Source organism: Abramis brama (assembly GCF_963993115.1).
Source record: "Abramis brama genome assembly, chromosome: 6".
NCBI lineage: Eukaryota > Metazoa > Chordata > Actinopteri > Cypriniformes > Leuciscidae > Abramis > Abramis brama.
The window spans coordinates 31930026-31947219 of NC_139968.1; the positions used below are offsets into that span (position 1 = coordinate 31930026).

At 37.1% G+C, this 17194-nt stretch overlaps 1 protein-coding gene across 5 annotated transcripts in view; it reads left to right on the top strand.

The window, feature by feature from the left end:
- asic1b (acid-sensing (proton-gated) ion channel 1b) overlaps positions 1–17194 on the top strand; it is a 218333-nt gene that overhangs the window by 196464 nt on the left and 4675 nt on the right. For 4 of the 5 annotated variants that reach the window (XM_084118348.1, XM_084118350.1, XM_084118351.1 and 1 more), the window contains 7 exons: positions 270–397; positions 3653–3803; positions 5788–5844; positions 6071–6224; positions 10688–10779; positions 12671–12750; positions 15099–15200. In XM_084118348.1, the coding sequence (XP_083974474.1) occupies positions 270–397; positions 3653–3803; positions 5788–5844; positions 6071–6224; positions 10688–10779; positions 12671–12750; positions 15099–15200 (764 nt within the window). Of the gene's footprint in view, positions 1–269; positions 398–3652; positions 3804–5787; positions 5845–6070; positions 6225–10687; positions 10780–12670; positions 12751–15098; positions 15205–17194 lie in introns of all 5 variants that reach the window. The other variant, XM_084118349.1, reaches the window with a different exon arrangement.

Genomic DNA, 17194 nt, shown 5'->3' on the forward strand with positions numbered 1-17194 from the left:
CACATTGTTATGTCATGGTTTTGTAGAAGTCATGTTTTTTGGGGGGTTCTTAGTTTGGATTTAGTTTGGTAGTCACACCACTGACTTTCTTCAAACAATCTTCTTTTACTTTTTCAATAAAAAAGACTCTTGGGTTTTACTTGAGTCTGTTTGATGCTGTGATCTAAACTAAAAGAGCAGACCATCTGATCTGATATCATCTGTTCTTCTGAGACACCTGCGTTGAGTACATGTCTCAGTCTTCATGTCTCATTTTCTCTCTCTCTCAGATGAGACGTCGTTCGAGGCGGGAATCAAAGTCCAGATCCACACGCAGGATGAACCGCCTTTCATCGATCAGCTGGGATTCGGAGTGGCTCCAGGCTTCCAGACGTTCGTGTCCTGCCAAGAACAGCGGGTACCAAATGATTGTTCTTTTTGTCAATTTCTCAGTTGCTGGACTCGTCTCAAAGCGCACAGGCCGCCGATTGTGTCAGTCTGTTGTTTTAGTGCTTGGTTTTGGTTTCTACAGCAGCTTGTTTTTATTCATTTATTTGTTTGTTTCTGAATGCATTAATGTGAAGTAGCACGACTCTTATTTTGATGCAAATTAAGGAGTTTTCAACCCAAATTCTCAAATTTTCCTTATATTTTATGAAAAGTATTCATATATAATGGCAGTAGTTGTTATAAGGTTATTTTTGAGAATAACAAGACCTATTGTGGTAATTAATGAGAATTTTTCCAATTTTAGTAGTGAGATCTGCCTAATTGTAATGAATTAAGTCAAATGCAAAATCTCATGCTCATAAAATAGGCGTAATTTTCACTATTCAAAACATAGTTTCCTGTTTTTTTGTTTGTTTATGAGGTCAGATAGGATGTGGACAGCTTTGTGAGATTCACCCAAGAAGAAATTTGGTCTCCCACCACCACAAGCATGATTTGATTTTCAAATGAGAGCAAACGGCCGACACAGGTCGACCCTGCTGTCTGGAAAAGATCTTATTTATTTATAGGATTCACAGAATCCATGTATAATTTTCATGGTAAGGCCACGTCATAAAATAAAAACAGCAGCTTTGTTTCTGTGAGTGAAAGAAAGAGGTGAAATCCAGGCATACAGTATGTGATCAATAAATGAGCGTCAAAGAGACGGGCAGAAGATCTGACTCGCTGCAGACAGACAGAAAGCTGGTTGATATGCACAGACGGCTCCCTGCTCCTTGTAATTGGAGGTCAGTGCATCTCCCATGTGTGGTGGATTGATTTCAGTAACATTTCCCCTCATTTATTTTCCTCTTACACAAAGATCAAGTCTGCTTCTCCAGATGCATCACCAAGATTCAATGTCAGTGGCTTTTACAGGATTAGCATCCATCTCTGTCTGTCACTCTCGTCATGGTTCACACAGTCAGCGTTTAGCATTGACAGCCGTATTTACTAATGGATGTGGCGCGCAGATTGCCCTGGGCCAACAGGAGCAGATCGAATAATGTCTGCATGGACATCTGAGTTAACTTAAGTCAATCCACTTCAATTACTCAAATAATGCCTGTAACCCTACAGACAGATAACCATTAGAGAGATCTATTATTTCAGGGCCCCTAGAATCTTCACCACCTTTCGCCCCGCCAGCGACGGCCCTGCTTAACAGAAATTATGTGTTGTTCTAAATCCACACATTGTTGTATCCACACAATAATGCTATTTTTATTTAATTTTTTTTAAAAATATTATTATTTTTTACCAACTTCAATGATATTTACAAAAAACGTTAACTAGTTACAACTAACACATTTTAGCTGGATTTAATTAGGCAGAAATATATTTATTAATATAGTCAATAATCGTCTCCCTTAAAACTCATCTTTGATCTCCAAATTGACATATTGAAACGTTTTTTTTTTCCTGAGAAAAAAAAATCTTCATGCCTTAAAATAGTTTGGATGCAACTCTACACCCTTGCTTCATTTAGTATACGCAGATAACTGAATATGCAAATGAGCCCCGCCTCCACTCACTCACACCAGCTCAGACATTCTCTCGGCACTCTTACTGAGGTAAACGCTGCACAATGATATCGCTCTTTACAACGTCGGACACATGACTGTAATTAATATGATTAGCCTTTTGCTTAATTATGTTCTCAAACAGCTAATAATGTGTTGCTAATGTTATACAAACTATGTTCCCGTTCGTCATCTCAGAGTCAGACAGCTGCCTTCTAAACAATCATCAGAAACGCTTTGAACAACTCAGAACTTCAGTGGAAAAAGGCATACAGTTCATCATAACATCGTAAAATACATAATTCACCCACTATATTGCTGAATCGAACCGATTTTTCATATCAACAGAAAATATACCGGCATAACCTGGCTTTCTTTTGAGACTCCCCTGCTAGTTCGCTCTTAATGATTTGCTAAACACTTCAAACCGCGTTTTTGACACTGTCTTTGGTTCACTGCGTTTTAAAGAGAAAATAATTAGCAATGGTGTTGACTTATGAATTTGCACGTTTTGATATATTAAGCATATTAAAAACACCACATAGACATATATAAACAACATTAAAAACTTGATTTTCACCACAGGATGGAAAATCTTTTAAGTCCTTTTTTTCCACTGAGCCGTGGCATTCTGTGATTGGATACATGCCAAAACAAGGTGTCTTCGAAGGCAGCACAATGATGCCGCCTGTCTTTTTGAACAGCGCTCATGTTGAAAACCACCCTATAATACCCTGAAATGCTGCCTCTTTTGCCAGCTCACAAGGTTTCAGAGCGAAGTCAACATGTCAGGTGCTGTCGGTAGAGCTTGCGTCGTTTTGAATCTGAAACATTGCCTAAAGGCTTTATGTAGGTTGAGGGGTGAAATCATATGCAGTGGCGTTATGTAAAGCATTAGCTCATCTAAGCTTTTGTGTCTGGAGTTTGTGTGTGTATTTTTATCGCATATGCAGCATTTGTTTATGGTGTGTGTGTGTGTGTGCATTTCCTAAGCTGATAGTGAGGTGTCTTCAGGGATTATAGAGTTGTCCAAAGCTGAGTGAGCTGCCTACCTAGACATTATTTTAAGGTGTATGCAAAGGCTGTTCCAAAATGTTAGCCTTAGTTGGCCTATCTTAATCCAACCTTTTAAGATAAAGGCAGCATCAAATAATGCATTTTTATGAGCTCAGTTTGAAAAATTGAGAGAAATGCCAATACCGTCTATATCCACCTTATTTTGCAATGCGGAAGCAAGATATTTTCTGTGAATGTACAAGACTTCCAATTCATTTGCTGCTATAGGTAAATAACTAGAATACCAAAGTGCAATAAACAGTAAAACTATTTGCGCTACGATCTAGTGAGTTTATGATCATACTAAATTAAAATATGATAACAACTACCAGTTTGCAATATCATGCAGCATAATGTCTTTAATTTAATAAAAATAGTTGTACTTGTGAATTTTTATGCTCATTAGATTGTTAAACTGTTAGCAACATGGTAACATCGGAAGCAATTGTGATTGAGTTTCACTTACACACTTCATGTGAGGAGCAATATTTGATGTACAGCTGCTGTGTAATGTGATTGCACTTTACATAATTATATTTATAAGTAATTCACCTAAGATAAAAATAGTAATTCACTATTGCCTTGTCTTTCTTCCTGTCGTGTAGCTGACGTATCTTCCTCCTCCGTGGGGCGACTGCAAGTCTACGCCCATGGACTCGGAGTTCTTCAGCACATACAGCATCACCGCCTGCCGCATCGACTGCGAGACGCGCTATCTGGTGGAGAACTGCAACTGCCGCATGGTGCACATGCCCGGTAAACACACACACACACACACACACACATGAAGAAATCCATCAACAGATCTATTACACAACGCACATATCTGGCGCCCCAAAAGATTCACATCAAATTTTAAAATCTAAGCACAAATATTCAAAGTTCATCATTTTGGTTTTATTCTGCATCCCGATTCTCGGTTAAACCATCTGAAAATCTTTAACTAGAATAAAATACCTAGTTTTACGTTTGAGACGAAATTTCATCTCTCAAAGGCTCCTTTTTCTTTTGGTACCTCTCTATTTTAGTGTGTTCTTGCCACCAGTGAAGTAAATTAATGTCTCACATTTTGTGGCTTGTTATTCCTTTTCAGAATGAAATGTTTTCGAGCCGTTGCTTTTTTAAGCCTGTGATGATTTTAAACCCTCGCTGTGCTCCTAAAGCTGTTTAGCACGTCTTGCTTTAATTCTAGTTGCTAGTTTTCGGCTTACTGAAAGTAAGAGGATTTCGACTTCAGCGAGTAGAAAACCATAATTTCATGCAGCCCTGTTAGAAACCAGCACCCCACTGAGCTCTGAACGTCTGTTTGAAATACAGCCCTCTGATCATCTCTAAAGACTTTGTCATTAACAAGATCTGAACTGTGTCAAACAGTGATTTGCTGTATCTTAAATGGTGTGACAAAACTAGAACGCTCCAGTTATAGCCTAATCAACAAAGCTGTCTACACTGCAAGCGGACAACGTTGTTAGACCGTTTATTGTAGCTAGAGATTTGAAGCCAACTTTATTCATTTTGACAACTTTTTTGATAAGCAAACTAGTTTATTATTACGGGAACGCTCTAATCTTGTCACCTCAGTTGCTTACGTTGTCTAGACATGTTTCCCTTTCAGCATCTCTTCGACGGTATGAGCTCTTTTCCTCGCTTCTCACTGCTAGAGTCCTTGAGCTATTCGAGGAAGCTTCAAGACCTGAATAAATAAAATTAATTAAAAGAGGAAATCAGATTTCTGAAGAGTGGTTCGGCGCTAACAACGGCGTGATGGACGGAGACACGTTTTAATTAACAGACAGACAGAGAGCCGCTTCATTTCACCTTTAGCCAGAACATTGTGTTCTTCCCTCTCTGCGGCACACCTTTTGTTCTTTATCTTCAACATTTCTTTAAGGGTGAATCACAGAAAAAACATTTTCAGGTCTTATTTATAAAGCATAAAATGAGAAAGTACTTTATGCATGAAGAAAATGAAGCCTGCTTTAGCATTTTAAAGATCTTTTTTCGTTATAGTAACTGTTATTTGCATAACAATTAAGCACATTTCTCATCACTGTAATGAGTCTGGACATTTTACTTTAGGGTTTGTTTGTAATTCCCATTATTCTTAATGATGCTTATCATTAGATTCTCATTACTGTTATAAAGTCATGAAAATTCTCTTTTGTCTCTATATTGACATCAGCATAAATTAAAGGCAGCACACAAATACTTCTATGGTATGTAAACTATAACTTTTTCTTGAGACAAAAAAACATCAGTAATGTATATTTTGCCTGAAGAAAATATAAATTGTAGAAATCTGTCATTATAATTTGTAGTTTTTTTTAAAAAGGAATTTTGTAATGTCTAATTTATGCTTAATTATAATAAATTAATCACTGTGTCCCGACAAGATGATTTTCATAACTTTATTACAGTGATTGGAATTTAATGAAAATCATAATTTAAAGTAATAATAATGACAAGCAAACTTGAAGTAAATGTCCACACTCAATACAGTAATGAGATTTTGAGGGGGGGAAATGTGCTTAATTATTATCAAATGCAAATTGCAAAAGAATGACCCTAAAATAGGCTTAATTTGCTTAATGCAAAATATGATTTATTTTGATTTGGGGGTTAAATATGACCTGTCCTTGGCAGACTTCATGGTATAAAGATGATAAAATTAAAATGATATTTTACTGTTGCTGTTTCTGAGAGTCTTCTTCACATATAGACTCTGTCTCTCTGTCTTTAGGAGACGCTCCATATTGCACCCCGGAGCAGTATAAGGAATGTGCGGATCCAGCTCTAGGTAAGAAATCTGCAGAAACCTTTCAGTCTAGAGGCCGATTTTCTTCGTTGAACCCATCCGGTCCTCATTACAGATAGCTGAACCTGAGGCCACGATGGGACAGCTCGATTTATGACCCCTCCTAACCTCAACATCCACTTCCCCAGGCCTTTTTATACTTCTTCGTCTGTCCCATTGTTTTTCATTCAAGTTAAGAGAAATGTTCTTTCTCTTTCTCTGGCTCTAGATTTTCTGGTGGAGAGAGACAATGATTACTGCGTGTGCGAGACGCCGTGCAACATGACGCGCTATGGCAAAGAGCTGTCCTTTGTCAAGATCCCCAGCAAAGCCTCCGCCAAATACCTGGCCAAGAAGTACAACAAGTCGGAGCAGTACATTGCGTGAGTCTTGCTTGTCTCTGTAAAGCTAATTAGATTATGCACCGTTTGTCCATGTTAACAAACAATTTCAAAAAACTTGTAATACATTTTTTGTTTGTCTTGATGTAAGTAATCAACTCAGTAATTTTCATGGTGATATCTAAAGGTTAAAATTTTTACCCTATTCACGTGAGAAAAAGAATGAATAGGCGTATGAATAGGCTATATTTGGGTCTTTTTCGAAACTTTCCCCTAATGGGATACTTCGGGGCTTTTTTCCCTTATGCAGGACATATTGAGGATACAAAATCAGTTGAGTTTGCTTCTGTTGCAATTTGTTCAACCTTTTTCCATAAAATGACTGGACTATATTGTCAATGAACCGACTCGGCCCTCGGATATGACGTCACTTCCACACTTCAAGCGTTCTGGTATGTTTTGCGCGTCCGAGTCGGAGAAAAAACATGCAGGCAGTGATACGGACGCAGTAAGGTATTGCAGTAATACGTTTAAATCGTCATTTAAACAACCAAATCGGTCCAAAAACAATGAAAACAATTCATACTTACAAGTCACACAGGGCGCAGCCATTTTGGATTCCGTATCGGAATTCTTGCTTGGTGTCCTCACTTGTTGTCCGACTTCCGAGCTGTGAAATCCGAGGATAGGGGGCGCGTTGGTGTGTGTTGCTAGGCAACGTCTGTCTTCCTAGTCAGATCTCTGACACGGATAAATAATAGAACGCACCATTATTCCTCAACTGTTTATGTTCAGTTAACATAACCAACAGTGTTTAAGGGAATACTCACCAAGCTGGGCATTTTGACATATTTCTGTGTGTATTTAACCTTTTAGACTCGAACCTGAAGTTCACTTTGCTTGTCCGTGTTCCACTCTGTCTCTGAGCGCACGCACAGAAAGCCGCTTGGGGATTAGTATAACTTTCAAAGCTTAATGCAGTTCATTAACTCTTTTTATTATCGAGCACACCCTGCAGTGTAGCAACAGTGTAGCAATCAGATATTTGACGAAAATCACTGATCTAGCTGATTTGGACGTCAGGTTTTGGCTTTTAGGGATAAACGAAAGAGCACTGCAGTGAAGGAAAGAAATGCATTAAAATCTTGCTATCGTTGCTGTAGGGTTGCAGTCATTACAATGTCTCTGCTCTCTGCAAAGATGTTGTAAATTTGTGTCCTTTTCAGACTCCTGGCAGAACTGCCAGACCGGTGAATGAGGTGAAGCAATTTTAGCTGCTCAGAAAAATTATCTCACAAGTTTTGCGTCATCTGATCAGCCTTTATAGAGACCACGGATCAAAATATATGAAGCTATTATCGGCCGATAACGACTGGCACTCGATCAGTCGGAGGAGCACCCTTAATATTTACTTGAAAGCATAATCAAGAAAACTACTTATTTTCAGAGAATATATCTTTAAGTACATTTTTCTGCCCTCATTGGCAAATGTTTTTCTTTCGTTTCCTTCTTAAGCATAAATTAAATTTAGTGAAGTTTATATGTGTGATTTTGGTTGTTTGTGATGCCCTAAATGTTTCACCTCGCATGTTTAATCATCCAGACTGGCAGCTGTTTAGCGCCTCATCCGTAATTAACCGGGATCTTTGTCTGCCATCACACACAATCCAGACAGCCAATCATCCAACAGCTCAAAACCCCGGGAACAGCATGGCAGACGTGTAGCACATCACTGCCTTGACAAACACTCTAATAAATGTCAGGAAATATCTCCACATCCGCAACCATCTGGAACAACACGAATCCTAATTACGTTTACAGAGCGAGGTCAAGAAAGTTGCTCCACTTGGTTTGCTTCTGTGTTTTCAACAGGCAATTATACTAGTGTGGAGTGTTGATTTACATACTAAGATGTTACAATTTAATGTCAACATTGTATTTCTGAATATGTTTCTTAATATGAAAATTTGTGTTCCAAAATTTGCATCAAACTAGAATGACTTTCCTTTTCAGCCGATGCGTTAACTACTACTTTGAAGCAATGGGTTGTGCCATTTCATTTGTGAAATTATTGTCAGCCTGAATGTATAAAACAGTGACAATCAAAACTTTCATGAAACCCTTTTCTTATATTTGTGTGAAATAAATGGAGAGGAACTATTATTTGCAGTATTTTGCATTTAGAAATGAAACGAGAAGTCGTGTGGAACCAGTTATAAATGATTTCTAGTATTTTACATTCAGAACGGGAAAAGAGAAGTTGAGGAACCGAAGAACTTGGGGGAATTTAATCTTCTGAACACTACGGATGAATGCCTCTATTTAGTTTCCTGCTTGTTCCCAAAGATATTGATGACTTTGGAGTGAAATGGCTCAAAATCAGATCTCTGCCATGGTTTCTTAAATTTAGGAAATGAATCATACGGAATCTTAGATCTGCCATCTCATCTACAGTAATAGGGTTATGTATTAATCTAAAGCAGGGAGACTGATGCTTTGAACCCAAATGATGTAATCTCTGGGTTTTAAAGGAGGAAGATGGTGTTTTTAATGCTTGGCTTTTAAGTAGCACTTCATTAGCATCCGTCGATAAACCTGTTCCAAAAGCACCATTAAGGCTAACCTTTTTAGTGTTTTTGGCTTCCAGGTATCTTTGAAATGCTTGGGCAAACACTCATGAAATAACTGCAGCTGTCGTCTGAAGCTTAATTAAACTTTCAATATGTAGTCAGTGAGGATTTTTTTTTTTTAACTTTCACACCATGTGCAGTGAAAAAGTGTAGAAAATGTTCTTAAAGTGGAGACACCCCAGGTGAATAGAAAAAAATAATAATGGATATCAGCATGAAACTTTCCCAGTTGATTACTGGCATTAAGACAAATATCTTTTGTATTACAAGTTTTTAGAATAGTTATGTTTAAATATGCAAATTAGGTCACATATCATTAAATATGCGCTAATTTGCATATGAAGAGTTCAGATGCAAAAGCCTCTAAGTGCCATCTGAAATTTTCTTCTAGAATGATCATTTTTATGAAGCTTGTATATTTAAGTTCAGTTATTTCACTTAAATGGCAATGAAAATTACCTATTAATTGTCAGATTAAATGTCAGATGGCACTTAGAGGTTTTTGCATCTGAACTCTTCATGTATTTCCAGAAGAGAAATCTGAACATTGGATTAAGCCAGATTCAAAATTCTTGTTTCATTTTGTTGACATATTAGAGGTTTTTACAGAGGGGATTTTGGATATCTCTTTTTATCACTCCATTAATCAGAAAAAACAAAACTGTAAACAGCCATAAAAAATTACATTTTTGCCCCGTTTTTAGGTATAAAATCTGAATGATATATGAACAAACCCCTCTGTAAAAACCTTAAGAATATAGATAGGAATACAACTGGAAAGTTTGGTGTATGTAAGTGCTGCTGAAGTGGAGATTTCTGGCTCAGAGTATGAGAAAAAAAAAACATTTTGAGAAAATGGCCTTTAAAATTGATAAAAATTTACTTAAAAATTTCGCTTTTAGAGTTAAATGCCCCATTGTAGATAGGAATACAACTGGAAAGTTTGGTGTATGTAAGTGCTGCTGAAGTTTAGATTTCTGGCTCAGAGTATGAGAAAAAACTCATTTTGAGAAAATGGCCTTTAAAATTGATAAAAATTGACTTTAAAATTTCGCTTTTAGAGTTAAATGCCCCATTGTAGATAGGAATAAAACTGGAAAGTTTGGTGTATGTAAGTGCTGCTGAAGTTGAGATTTCTGGCTCAGAGTATGAGAAAAAACCCATTTTGAGAAAATGGCCTTTAAAATTGATAAAAATTGACTTTAAAATTTCGCTTTTACAGTTAAATGCCCCATTGTACTTTCACGATTGGTTGCTGATAAAAAGGAAATTACCACATTTGGATCTGACAACATTGTACAGGAGAGAGAGAGCTTTCTAACGGTGAATGTGATGACAGGGTGCAGACAGCGATCACGGAGCAGCATGTTGATTTAGGAGAAATCTACAGACGCAAATAGAAAAGGTGGAGTAAAATAAAGACCTAAATGTGTATGTTGGACTTTTTTTCACCACAAGTCTGAAAGAAGACATGTTATTGAAGACAAATAGCCCAAAATCTCAAAATTGACCAGTGAAAAAAAAAATGTTTTTGCCTGCCGTGTCTCGCCTTAATAAAAACTCAATTTATTTTTGTTAAGAAGTAGAGTGCATTCTAACTATATGATGTAAACTCTGAAGTGCCATGGCTTGATGGTGCAAAACCTAACAGAGGCAATCAGATTCAACTCCAGCTGTGTCTAAAATAGCCCCAGGTCTCCGCTGGCTGGGCTCCAACCAGCTGCTTACAGCAGTGGCCGATAAGAGAAAGAAATGCTGTGAAATTGGCAGAGATTGTGGATCGATGCTTGGAGGGATGGTGTCAAGGATTGGGAGGGTTGTGGAAGTAAATTCAGTTGAGTAGTCCTCACCTTTCCCTTCTGTTCTGCCCTTTAGAGAAAACATCATGGTGTTGGATATCTTCTTCGAGGCCCTGAACTACGAGACCATCGAGCAGAAGAAAGCCTACGAGTTAGCCGGCCTTCTTGGTGAGCGGCAATTTTCCCAGACGTCAAGAGAATAATTGGATTCCTTGACATTTTCAGTGGCTATTTCACTGTGAAAATATAATTGTTTACAAAAATAGCTCTCCCAATAGATGTTTAACTTTTAAGAAAGTCAAAGCTACTTATTTTGACTCTAGACACTTTAAAGTATTTGAACATCAAAAAATTTCACGCAGCAGCTTGTGATTTTAGCATTAATTCACACACTATGGGGCTGTTTACACAACACCACGTTCAACTAAAAATGTAAAAAACATAATGGCCCTCATTTATCAAAAGTGCGTACACCAAATTTCCAGCGTACACCTGGCGTACACCCAAAACCACGGTGACTTTGAGATTTATCAATATGGACGTTGGCGTACGGCACGCTCAAATCCTACGCCAGCTCAGGAGGTGGTGTACGCACGTTTTGAGTTAGTGCGGAAATGCGCAGAAAACCAATTCCTAACACCACAAAACGCACTGACAAACTAAAAGATATGATATATTATGACCCACTGTAAAAAAAAAACCCAATATATTAATTATAAACTTCAGTGTTTATTTTTGTGCAACATGGACTTCAATGTTTAATTTGTGTGACTTTACCAAAGCATTTGATTTGTAGGCATATGTATTCCTTCAGTTGCGAGCCTGTGCGCTTTACCTGACGTTTCAAGCTTTGTCTATACTTTCGCCTGTCTCCGCAGCGCGAGTCTCCGCAGACTGCGCGCGCACCTCCCCAAACGGACGAGTTATACTCTATAGGCTACTCGACGCGCTCGCCATCGTACTATTCTTTGAAACAATGGTTAGGCCAGTTTTCTGTTTCATTTAAAAACTGTGGCAGATTGCCTCATATACAACATGTTGAAGAGATAAATTATGCACTGATCAAAATAAAAATGACATTCTTCTTCTTTTAAATAATAATAATAATAATACAAATAATAATAATAACGACATTCTTCTTCTAAATAACAATAAGCGTCATTAATAATAAAAATCATAATAAGAAGAAGAATATTACAAATTGTCATGCAATTATTAATGTGAATGAATGGTACTCCACATCACATCATCATCACTATTGTACACCCCAATACATGTGAGGTGATACGAAATTAAATGCTAATTGTTTCAAAACACGCGCTGTAAAATAATGCATTGTGATAGGTAATTTGCTCATCCAAGTTTATCTTCTTTGCCGTCTTCCGTGTGTCCATGGCGTAAAATGAGGGCGTGGGGGAAGCGGAGACTTGAATATATAGGGGCATGTTATTCTAATGACGATCGTTTTCAGCCGCGGCATTTATCAAAGGCAGGTATTGCGTACACCTGGATTTCAAAGGTACGCACAGCTTCATAAATCAGGCGGTGAGAGGAGTGTAAGCATAATCTTACGCCAACATATACGCCTTTTTCTACGCAAGAATGATAAATGAGGGCCAATGTGTTTCGGCTGTTCGTTTACATGACAACAGCGTTTTGAGTGCCTGAAAATGCTAACTTTTGAAAACGTTTTTCAAAGTGCAAGTTTTTGAAAATGGTCTCTGTGTTAACAACAAAAACGGGCATCTCTGAAGACGATGACGTCATGCACATGCGTATTTAAGTGTTCAGTCTATAGTGTTTCATCGCCATCTAATGGCCTGGTAGCAGAAAACAGCGTTTTTAGTAGTTTTCGCGAATCCGTGTGAATCGGGATCGTTTTGACAATGTATGTCAAAACATTGACATATGTCATTGACATGACAATGTCTGTACGAGGAAAACTCAAAGGAAAAACTTCTCCGTTTTAAGCATATCGTTGTCGTGTAAACGTCTCCTATATTTTACAAAGCTTGTAAAGTGTGTTGAGCTGACTAATGACTGAGCTAAATGGTTTCAGGTGACATTGGAGGACAGATGGGGCTGTTTATCGGGGCCAGTATCTTAACCGTCCTGGAGCTCTTTGACTATCTGTATGAGGTAAGACCTCCATGACTCAAATCCAAACCTGCACCTGTTATTTCTTCTTTTTTCTAAGTATTATCGAGAAATATTTACCCTGAAACTTCACGGTTGTGAAAATTTCACTCACTCACAATAGCATTATATTCTCCTCTCCTCTGTAATTGTGTCTTATTTGACCTTCACAAAAGCAGTGCTCTCTAAACAATGGAGCTTTCTTCCACTCTAGACCCTTTGCCACAATCTGAATCTGAATAAACGGAGTGTAAATATATTATTATTTACCAAGCCTTTGCCTATGATGTGATTGCTTCTGAGTTATCAATACCCTGAAGGCGAGGGTTGGAATTATCTCTTGATTGGGAAAATTGTCGTCGGATCTGATAAGAGGTGATTCAGCAGGTAAGCAAGCAGAGCAGAAGCAGAAGCAAACTACTAGAATTATATTCAAAGCGAGCTGCGGATTCAGTGTTGTCGGCAGATGCAGTGCCTCAGGCATTACGAAGAAATCATTTTAGTGTGCATGCACACACTCTGTCATTAGCATCTTAATCAACCTGCCGTCTGCAAAGATGTCGACAGATATTGTCCTCTGATTTTGTTTACGATGATTGATAACCATTGGTCTCATCTGCAGAAGTATTACACACTTGGGTGGGCGATGTTGCGTAACAAATACTGCGATATTATTCCTCCTATTGATGATTTTCAACTCTGGCAATGCCAGGAGAGCTATTTTTCTTGTTTGTTGTCTCGGGTGCTCCTTGGGTATCTCTGTATGGCAGTGATTGATAACAGATCATGTGACCTTTTACAGGAAGTGCTGACTTGAACCTCTATGCTAAAAACTCAGTTTATATATTTATGTATTTGTATCTACTTTGAGCATACAGCCAAAAATATTGAAAAATACCTGTGCATTGTGAGTCATAAATCATCATAGTATTCATGATTTTTCTTAATGTTATATCAAAATCTTTTGTGAAACGCCCAGTACTGCTACGCACCAAATCATATGACTGGGAAAACAGGGAGGAGATGCAGGGAGAGCTATTTTTCTTGTCGGTTGTCTCTGGCATATCCTTGGGTATCTTTGTATGGCAGTGATTGATAACAGATCATGTGACCTTTTATAGGAAGTGCTAACTTGCACCGCTGCATATTAGCCTGTGGAAAAAAAAGAAAAGGCACAAGCCTTAAAGATTTTTCTGCTGGAAGAGACAGATTGAGATGTGAAAGGCATAGTTCACCCAAAAATGAAAAACCTGCCATAATTTACTTACCCTAACGTTGTTTGAACTTATTTTTCTTCAGTAGAATGCAGCAAAGTTTAGCGGAAGCGTTTCCACTGGGGAAACTTGGGGATGTTTTTTGTTTTTTTCAGAATAAGAGAGATAAAAGATGTAAACAGTCCATTATACTTATTTTATTCTGACCAAAATCACAGATTATATTGATGATGTTGATGTACAAGCCTTTCAGGTGAACTTGAAGGTCATGACTAAGGTCTGGGATCAAGTCTTCTGAAGCACTATGATCGTTTTGCTCATTTATTTAGCAATTGACAAATTTGACTGATTTATCATTCCAGAATAGAAGCTTTCAGTTGGGAATCCTTTACCCAAAACCATTCTTGTGGTAAAATATACATGAACCGTACAATGCTCCACAGCTTTGATAGATTGACACTCAGTGTAAAAAATTCCCTTGAGTCTGTTCAGGCTCAACGGCAGGCTCTAAGTATTACCAGTGACATTAGGACACAGATGGAAGACAACCTGTCAGATATGGCAGGTGGAAACTGGTGTCGTTTGCAGGAAATGAGGCACAAATACTGTCAGTTCCAGGACTTGTGTTTGTATAATCTGGCTGGATCAAACTGAAACAATACATCATCCATCCATCGTGTTATTCTGTGTGTCAGGAGGAGGCCCTCATGGGGAATGGGGGGAAATGCCCCAGTTACAAGCTCAGATCTGCGTCTTCATATTGTTTCTGTCTGTTTCTAGAAAAGCAACGTTTGGGGACAGAAGAAAGTGTCGACTTCCTGGAAAATGTTTATTTTGAATGTCTTGCATCTACGAACCCACAAGTGTTTAGTTGGATACATCCCTGTCATCCACATTCAGCTTATTCTCACATGGGATGTTTTTCTATGGTTATATTTGGATGAATATTTGTTTACATGCTGATTTGCTTCAGATTTTTTGTTATTCTTTTTTTCTGAAATTGTTTATCCTTAAGTAAATCTGTCAAGAAGATTAAAACCTTCAAAAACGCTTTATCAACTGCTCTCCTCATGACCATCTACAGACAGCAGATACCATAGTGTGAACTGAACAGCAGTTTGCTTTCTCTCTTCGCAGGTGATCAAGTTCAAACTGTGTCGCTGCGCCAAGAAGAAACACCAGCGGAGAGACAACAATGAGCGAGGAGCTGTTCTCAGCCTGGACGACGTGAAGCGTCACGTCAGTAACTATCACACCAGTATCTGTGCTGACCGATAAACTCATACTAACACACAATAAAGACTATTTCGGAATAGCATACTGGCATACTCCCATACAGAAAAAAAAAATATTGAAATATATTTTAAAGTGTCAAAAATATAGGTAAAATATAAAATATATTTGCATTGTTGTTCACTTATATTTATCATTTTTAAATATATTCTGAAATATAACAAAATATATGATGTTAAGTGTGAAATATATTTACATTTATAACATGTAATGTAAAATATATGACAAAATATATGGTCATAAAATGTTTAGCTTGCTAAAGAAGGGTCGAAAATGTATTTTGATCATAGTAATTCTGCTACCTTTTCCCCAATACACAACAGTAGGCTACCATATTTCACTACTGTATTATGACACACAGCTGTAATAAATACTGTACTTACATTTAAATGACTGCAATGTAAAATGACAGATAGTTGCTTTCCTAGGACTATTAGGCCATATTAGGTGGCACGTACCTAACAGTAAATGCAATTATTAGATTTATTGTTTTATTGACATCTTTCCTGAAGTCATTTAAATATTGAAAATATGCACAATATTTATGATGCAAGTATAACAGTGACACTCCAACAGTGAAGTGCACTTAAACAATAGATAGAACTCAGTGTCTAACACTGCATACACACACTATTAAATAACTGTATTCAATTCTGTAAAAATAATTCAAACAATAGTATTTCAACCTTCCTAAAATAATTGGCTAAGTCATTTTTTGACAAAAATGATTTTTTTGCATAAGTCATCTCCTCGATGCTGGCCACCTCTGGTAAAATCCCCACATCCCCACATCCTCAGTTGAACAGATCATGCAGTTCTACCCCTGTAGTGTAATGGCCTATGTCCGTTTTATTTGGCCTAAGTCAAAAGATTTTACAAGCAATTTTAAAATTTTAAAAGGCAATTTTACAAGCTTTTCAAGATGGGAGCTGCATCAAGAAGAACGAACCTCTGAAGTTATTTTTCGGGTTTTTTTGTGTTTTCTGAGAAACCTGAAAAATGACTTAGGCAATTATTTTAGGAAGGTGACGAACAATATATGCATTTTTTGTACATTTATATAAAATATATACATTTACAATATATACATTATATACACATATACATCCAATACAATATTTCAAAAAATATTTCAGATGAAACAATTTGCAAAAGTTAAAACATATATGAACATACATGTTGTTAGTAAATATATTGACATAAATATATTCACATATTTAACTAAAATATATTTTCAAAAAAATAAAAAAAATATTTACATATATTTAACTAAAATATATTTATTGGGAAATTTATTTACTGTATATTCTGAAAATATATTTCAAATATATTTCTTTTGTGTATGGGCTACTCTACCATTTATGCAATATTCAGTATGTATATCAGTATGTGCACAATATGCAGTTTTTAATTTTTTTTAAATGCAGTTACAACAGAGCAGATGCTGCCCACAATGCAATGCGCTCAACTTGACCTTCCATTGCCAGTGTGATGATTGAACTAGTAGTATCAACTGTGTTTTAGCATCATCTTGAGTCATTGTTTGATTGGACTGACAAAAGTTCAGGCATTTTTATACAAAATTGAATTTGAAATTTATTTTCATTGCCGGAGATGGCACCTTACATATGCACAAATGAGGTTATGTTTGAAATAGTTATTGCTCCACACTTTACAGGGCTTGACATTAACTTTTCTTCTCACCATCCACTGTGGCTAGTGGTTTTCCAAAGTCACTAGACACTCAGCATTTACACTGGCCAAAATTTTGACACTGATTAGGGGAAAAAAACAGCCATATAGATATTTTTTTATAGTATCTCATTATTTGGGCTGCTGTCACTTTAAGACATGACGCACGGATTCATTATGCTGTTACACATGCGTTTTCTCTCCCAACTGTTTACATTCATTTAAAATATAACTGACTGTGTTTATGT